This window comes from Sinocyclocheilus rhinocerous, unplaced genomic scaffold (assembly GCF_001515625.1).
Source record: "Sinocyclocheilus rhinocerous isolate Xijiao unplaced genomic scaffold, SAMN03320098_v1.1 scaffold2245, whole genome shotgun sequence".
NCBI classification, from domain to species: Eukaryota; Metazoa; Chordata; class Actinopteri; order Cypriniformes; family Cyprinidae; genus Sinocyclocheilus; species Sinocyclocheilus rhinocerous.
This window is the reverse complement of record NW_015637544.1, coordinates 219,227-227,549: the sequence shown is the minus strand read 5'-3', so window position 1 is coordinate 227,549 and position 8,323 is coordinate 219,227. Positions and strand designations below refer to the sequence as shown.

Sequence of the window (8,323 nt, the reverse complement as noted above, 5' to 3'; positions counted from 1 at the left end):
CCACTGATGTCACATGGACTGTTTTACCGATGTCCTTACTATGTTTTTGGGTCTTGAACGTGTCAGTTGCATTGCTGTCTATGCAGGGTCAGAAAGCTCTCTGATTTCATCAAAAATATCTTAATTTGTGTTCCGAAGATGAACGAAGGTCTTGCGGGTTTTGAATGACATGAGGGTGAGTAATTAATGACAGAATTTACATTTTTGGTGGACTAACCCTTTATTCAAAACACTTCAATTGAATCACAGAAATGAACCAAACCTACCTGCTCTTTATGCTATTGTAATACTTTTGACGGACGTTAAATAACAAGCTTACAATCATTGCGGTTTTCATGGTGATGCTTAATTTTATATCAAATCATCACATTATTACACTGAAAAAAAATTGGTGTAGAAACAATATTCATTTAGAAATTGCTTGTAAATTTTCAAATGATTACAAAGAAATGGCAAGTAACACTTGAATTTTGAAGTAGAAAGACTGAAAAGTATTTTTTTTGTAAAACATACTCCAATTATGTTTTATTTATAACTTTGAAAAAAAAATTTTTTTACAGTCTACTTATAATGAAATTTAGTTTGTAAAATGTATACTTGCACAGGCAATGATCTTAAAACTAGCTAATCTCATTTTACCAGCATTTCTTGTAAGCTGATATTATCTTCCTCTGACCTTTCAGGCGACAGTGGTGGGACTTGTGGGTAAATTGTATATAGTATGACTCATGTACCTTTGTACGGACAACTGACTTTCATATTCTAAATACAACCTTCAGCATTTTATTTAGCGGAGTTCTTGCACCATGGTTTGCCACTTGTTAAAGAAAGACACCAATTGTTGGCCACAGAGCAGAATAGCTGATACAGTGCAGGTTTAATTTACACATCACTGTGTGTCCGCGATGTGTATGATTGATATTACTACAGAGCACAGCGTTATTGTCACCCCCTTTGCTGACACAGGCACTGAAGTATATATCCTCACTGAAGTATATATGCTCATAAGGAACAGGTTTTGGCGCTAAAGATATTGAATTTTCAAACACCACAGAGCTGCAATTTATAAATGCTGTGCTTATGGTCATCTCTGTGCATTAAGTGTTTGTTGAATCAATTTATAAACCCATTTTGGTATTGAATGTAAAGAAATGGCATAGTTTGTACACCAAGAGCTTAAGGAGTTTCAGTTTATCAAAGTACATTCATTTCTTTTCTTCGAGCTGATGTGATAATTTGAAATGTCCCTTCCTGTTTCAGGCTCATATATTAGACTTTATTGTTCGTTACTCATCTATTAGACCTGTATGTATTCTCCCATTGTACAGGTATAAAGGAAGATCTCCTTTCCTTGCCTTGCCCAATTATGGTTTTGTTAAAGGTTGTTCTTCCAAGAGCTTGTTATGTCCTTTGGTTCCTTTCTCAGTATGAGGCTGAATGCGTTGTTATCGAATGAACTGACATGTCAGTGGAGTCTGGGGAAGAAAACAGCAGAAGTCCTCTTTGTTGATCACAGTATTTTTGTAGCAAGTTTCAGTTATGTAAGCATAGTATATATAAGAGCTGGGTTGAAAATATCAATTTCTTTGTTAATCGATTCTTATTTTGGTGAACCGATCCCAAGTAGTGTTGGGCGATATGCTCAATTTTCATATCGTCCTATCGTCAGCCTGTGAGAACGCCAATACACGATATTATCGTGCTGATTTATGTAATTATTTGCTTAGTTTCATTGCGGGAAAGTGAACCAACTCCAGCGTAAGGCTAAAAGCAGCCTAATGTTTTTAATATGACTGAATTTGTATTTAACATGATAACAAATTAATAGAAACATCATAAGTTACTAATTATCAGCCATCAGCCACAGGCGATATCTCTGACTATCGTCGACTAGGCCTGTCACGATAACACCTTTTTGTTGTGCGATATATTGCCCCAGAAATAATTGCGATAAGCGATATTATTGTCATTTTAAAGACTATTTTATGCCACTGAATATATAATCATAATATAACAGTATAATAATTCAAGAAGGCCTACACACTTCCAAATGACAACAAACTTTTAATTTTTAAGAATATTTAGATCATGGAAATTAAGTATCAAAATATTAGATACCTTAAAAAAACAGAATAAATACTAAATAAAAATTTTCTAACAAAAAGTGCAAAGTAACAAGTAGAAAAAAAGAAAAATGTGCAAAGAACTTGTATGGAGATTTTTCCCTCTACCGATTTTTCCCGGACCTTCTTTTCTCTGTAAATTAAGGGTGCACACTATTGCTGAAAAACACAATCACTACCTGGCAGTCAGTATGCACAAAGGCACAGATCCCTAAACAAGACCATATCTGCAGATGAAACTTTTTTTGTAGAAGCATTTTTTAAATTTGAACTAGCACCTCATGACTACACCACGTTATGTACGAGAAGCTGCAAAAGACACAGGCGCAAGTGGAATGTACAAAACATGGTGACATTAATTTTTAAGTAAAGATAATGGGCGATATGTTGCGTCACCAAAAATTATTGAGGTCATGTACATATATTGCGATAGTTATTTTACATTCTCCTTTACAGTACCTTCAAAATGATGTATGATTTGTTGGAATCGGATGAAAAATGACGGAGCTACACCCATTTGAAGTCGACAGAGTCCGCAACCTCAATTCTGAGAAAAATCGAGTTAAAGCTTTCTGAAGGTTCCAAAGCAAAATCAACTAGCAACGTTGCATCTTTTCTTCCAGTTCTTTTCTTAATAATAATTACTATATTAATAATCATAATATAGCTATTTTTATTTTATCTTTGTTATTATAAATAAGAACAAATGCAAAAAAGCAGTAGAACAAATATAAAGAAACAAATAATGCATAAATAACCTTTTCCATTTTTACATCTAAACAAAGGCATTCAAGTAAGAAAAACAATTAATCAAATGTAAAAATCCCTTTAGTGTGTTCATTACAAATAAATTATTAAAACTACAAAAGCAGTTCAATCAAGAACAGCGAGTGATTCCCTCTTTTCTTTTATTGTTTGATTATCATTGAGACAGACGGCCTATATATTAAGACCTACTGAGATGCACGGATCTAATATAGTGTTACACATCAGATGTTTTTCTCCAACAGTTCCCCAAACGTTTACTTAAGAAATAACAGATTATGTTATGTGAACACTTAAATACTGTAATTCTGCGTGTGTATATTTATCGCCGTATATTTAAGCACCTTTTATGCGGGCGCTTTGGATGAGATTCAGCGCGAGAAGCGAGTGGAGAAAAGCAGAAAATGCACAAATAAAGATAATTATAGATGTTTAATTACTATTTGGAGCATTGGAATCGCTAGACGAGGGCTTAATGAACTCATATTTGTGAAAACCTCACATTCGACTAAAATAGACATTTTTCACTTTTTTTTTTGCCTGTCACTGAAAGTTAGCCCACGTGCATTCTGACTCATTTTGCCAACACGAGTCACAAATATTATTTTGGTGCTCTTTAAAGTATCGTGACAGATCACTGTGGCCGCCTCAGTTTAAGTGGCACATGAACGATCATCTCTTCCTCTTTACTACTAGTTATAGCACAAAATAAACATGAAAGAACATCAAAATATATGTTGAAAAAACATTTCAAATGACTGAAATGTATCATGTGACATGTAATCACTCACTCAGTGTTTTAACCGTGTAAAGACGTCAATAAAACCGTTTGTAAACAGTGTCACATAATGTTACATTTTACCTCAGAACGCCATTCAGTGTCCATAAACTTGTTTGTCAGCTAGAAAATACAACTCTAGAAATGCACTGTATATTCACTATTTTACTTAACCTGTTGTTTTCATTATTTAGTATATGTCTGAAAAAGTCTGTAATGAAAATAAGTTCTTATCACAGCCACTGCCGAAACAATTTTGTTATTAAAAAGTTGTTTGTCCAAAAATGTTTGTCCAACTCAGTTTTTATTTATTAATTTTTTTAGATTTTAGGCTAAATGAAAAACTCATTTGCTCTTTGCTCCCAAGGAAAACTCAATAGAAAACCATGTTATCTTGTCTTCATTCTGAATTCAACTGAGGATTTGGGTAAAATATTTTTTTTAAAAATAGAATTTCCTTTGCATGCTGTTGTAGATTTGCTCCGCACTGTAATGTACTATTGGAAACTGGCGTCATTTATATCGTTTGAATATTAGAGGCAGAGGTTTTTCTAGGGCTCTAGGCTGAATGACTAATACAATAAAAAAAATTGCAGGCAGAACTTTCTGTGTTTACTGTATGCAAGTATTTTTCCTTATTTAAGCTGTACATGATTTACTTCAGTGAGCTTCACATTGATTTTACTAGCAAAGTGGGGCATTGCAAATCCAGGACATTGAATTGGAGAGTAAAGTCCGAGGCAGTCGTGTAGTCTATCAGTCTCTTCCATCAGCAGCCGCTCCGCTGACTGACGAGGACAAGATTTCAGAAGCAAACGAGACATCCTCCCCAAATCAAAAGCTGTTTTGGAGTCTGTTTGTCGGGTAACACCTTAACCAAGCTGTTCTTGCTTTGCAGCAGTATAGCAAATCACAGGAAGTGTACTGAGCTGCTAGGCATGGCTCAGATGTGTGGCTTCCTAATGACTTCAGATGTCTGACGTCGCTGTGCCAAACACAGGGGGGTAGATTTCTCTGTGGTGTCCGCCTAAAAATGAATGACCTTCCCTGCATTACATCATCCTTTATTATTGGCTGATAGACAAATAAGACGACAAATGGATGAGTTAAGCCTATCAGGGGAAGGACTGATGAATGGGACAATGAAACTTTAGATACATTGTAGGGCTGGATGATATGACGGAATATACTGTGCAACGGTTTACATTTTGACACTGTTTATGTGATTGTGGATGTATCCATACGGTTATCAGTGGGTAGGTCTGCTTTGCGTTATTTACAGGTGGCATATGAAGAAGCATATCAACATGGGTGTTATTCAGAATTTGAAGCCAAAATTAAATCAAAATGAAAATCGAACTGATGTGCGGTTACAGACGTGCTTGTATATTAGGTATTTTACAGCCTAATATTGTTATTGTTTCGATTCAAGAGCGGCATCGCGTCGAACATTCGCGCCGTTTTTCGTGTTCAGTGTGAAAAGGCGTAAAAGAAGAGTATTCCGAGAGAGTAGAGAGTGGATGCCGAGTTCTTGTTGTCTGTGGTAGCCTATCTGAGAACAGATTTATTTTCACATGTTCTTGATATAATTTCTATTAATTCTACTCTGAATTATGTGATCTGGAGAGCACTGTCTGTTTTATTCCACGTGAGCAAGTGTTATATGAGTCAGAGCGCATTCAATCTCTAGATCTTCCGTATTTAAAAAATCGAGTGAAACATTTTTATACACAAAATATGAAAGCAAATATATATGATTATATGATATATGATGAGCAAAGACATATGATTATGACAATATATTTTCTATATTGTTTTGTATGCAGCTCATGGTATTTTTATAACAATAAAGGATGTTTATGACAAATTATAAGCAGTGTAGCGTTATTAAACATACAAAGAGTGCATGTGTGCCTATTATAGAATCATCAAAGTCAACTGTAGATCACAATAGGAAGTTATTACAAGCACTCGATGATGGTTTAAAGTGGGTTTTACGCAAATACATTAATAATTACATTTTCAAGTGTAGCTTGATGCTAATTGTACTATTTATATTTTAGGATGTATTCTTTTAAGCATTATAGATAGTTTGTGGTTCTGGTGTAGAACCAAACTTTATCTTAATTTAATGTTGTATATTGAGCAGCGTACGATGTTAAATGCATATACGAGATACATATCTGAGGAAAACTGCATTGCTGGTCGGCGCCACCTAGCGTGCAGGCGTGAATTAGCAGAAGGCGATCAACCGTTTCGCATTCGGTGTGAAACAACGTTCGTCAGCAATTTGTTTTTTCGCATCGTGCTCAGTGTGAAATGAAATTTTTTATAAATGAAATTCTATTTGATTTTTTATTTTATATTTATTTTTACAATATTTAAAACATTTATTTTAAATTATTGTAATTAAATATAAAAATATTGCTATATACGTGTAATGTTTTATGTGTATTTAATAAATATATAGGCCTACATAAACACAATATACATTTCTTCCATTACTGTAAAATTACATGTAAAATAATATGTCTTTGGTCATGCAGCCCACCCCTAAATGCCTAAAAATATTTTCTTCTAATATTACAGTAATTCTTTTTGTCGCCTGGCAGACAGAGACTCTGGATGGGGCCTTTCCAGTGCCTGACATCAAACTCCACAGCAACCCCTCTGCATTCAACGTCTACTGTAATGTACGGCACTGCGTGCTGGACTGGCAGCAGAAGGAGGCCGCGTTGGCCCTGGCTTCTCGCAACTCTGTGCAGAGCGGCGACTCAGACAGTGAGGAGGAGGAGGAGTACCGCGAACCCGCCGTCAAACTGCCCAAGGTCAGTCCACGACATTAATGCGTATATGAAGCCCAGTCATGTGATTAAGTTCTTTAATTTCTGATTCCGTATATCCATTTTGTTCTTGTTTTTATTATTTCTGGTGTATTATGAGAATATTACTGCAGTGCTTTTAATAATATTTGAGATCATGATACCGAAACATCAGAATTGGCTTGGCTTTGTACTAAATGTGACTGCCTAATCTGTGAAGAATACGTGTCACCCTGCTTTTATCTTATACCGTTTTTACACCAGGTTCGACCTTTGTTGTTCCACAACAACATGAGGCTGTCTACAGTGGAGGCATTGAAGTGATAGTTTTGAATTTGTACTGTTGTCGGAAGTAGCACAAGTGCGTGGAGTATGTTAGAAATAGAACGGGGCATCAGTCACGTCACTCCTGTCGAGTGTTGAAAGTTTTAGAAGACAGTATCATTTTGCTGCCTACCTTTAGGATCAGTTTGTAGGCTTTCATGGAGTGTTGAGCACTCATTTGTGATTCTTTTATCTTGCTAGGCATCTTAACACATTGTAAAATATTATTGTAACTTTAATGGTAAAAGATTGGGGTGCTCCGATCAGGATCAGAAAGAAAGCAGTATCTGCAGATGCGATTACCGATCTTTTTAAAGCCTTCTTTTTATCATGTAGAGTTAATTATAGTGATGATCCAATCAAGATTTTTATACATTTATTCAGGGCCTTAATTTCATTTTTGAAAATGAATTCTTCTCTTAGGTGACTCTTGTGAGAGGGGATTTTTTTTATTTGAGGGGTGGAGGGGGGCATTTTTTAGAATTTTTTCAAAAATATACATTTATCCGACCTAAATGTTTGATCATGCACTGTATTTTTGTTTTGACAATCGTGCAGTTGTTGCACACTAGCTTACACACAGCACAAGCCTGATTTCATGAGCTGTATGTGAGGTTCACACATACTCTGTTTGCAGTGCGTATGCAGTACATGTGCGGTTCAGAAGCAGCACAGACTCATCGTGCTTTCACACAGGAGTCCACTACTGATCCATAGCTGTTTACTACAAACACAGCATTTATCCATTATTCTGATTTCAAATACAAACATTGTTACTTAAAATGCTTTTTCAGCATTGTGATTTTTTTTCAGTACAGTAATACAGTCTTTCATAGACGTGTTTAAATGCAATAAATATAAGAAACAAATTATTCAATGATTTTTACTTTTGCATTTACTTCTAGATTTTATGTTAAGTTGCTCAAGCAAGTGACAAAACATTTAAACTACTTTTCTTACATTATCACAAACATTCTAAATTAAAACTTACCATTGACAGAAAAAGTCAGCTCTACCGCCTTTTCTTTTGCATTGAAATCTTTATTACAAGCAATCCTGCGGTTCATAAAGAACTTTGTTTTCCTACCTCCACGTGCCATCTATTATTGCCTTGTTTATCTAAAAATGCTCTTTTCCTTTACACCTAGCCAAAAAGTCATAACCTATGTGTTGACTGTGAAACACAGTAGACTTTAATAATAGGCATTTATAGTGTAATTACTACATTTTCGTGTCAATCCATGTTCATATTTATCGCAAACAATGCGCTGTTACTTTAATTCAGCGCTTGCAGCGCAGCAGAAACAGACTCAGTGTGGAAATGATCTATGCACTGACTGCTGCAGATGCTCCACTCCTGGAACGCACTGTTGGACCGTGTGCAGTGTGAACGCTTTAATCCGTTAACATGGGCGCGGAAAAATACGCACTGCATATGCACTGCAAACGGAGTATAATAATGTGAACCTGGCATTATGTGTGTGCGCTGCGAGTGTGCATGAGCGCACGGT

At 35.6% G+C, this 8,323-nt stretch overlaps 1 protein-coding gene across 1 annotated transcript in view; it reads left to right on the top strand.

The window, feature by feature from the left end:
- mycbp2 (MYC binding protein 2) overlaps positions 1-8,323 on the top strand; it is a 132,058-nt gene that overhangs the window by 9,586 nt on the left and 114,149 nt on the right. Inside the window, exon 3 of the mRNA XM_016564075.1 lies at positions 6,279-6,494. Within this exon, the coding sequence (XP_016419561.1) occupies positions 6,279-6,494 (216 nt within the window). The remainder of the gene's footprint in view (positions 1-6,278; positions 6,495-8,323) is intronic.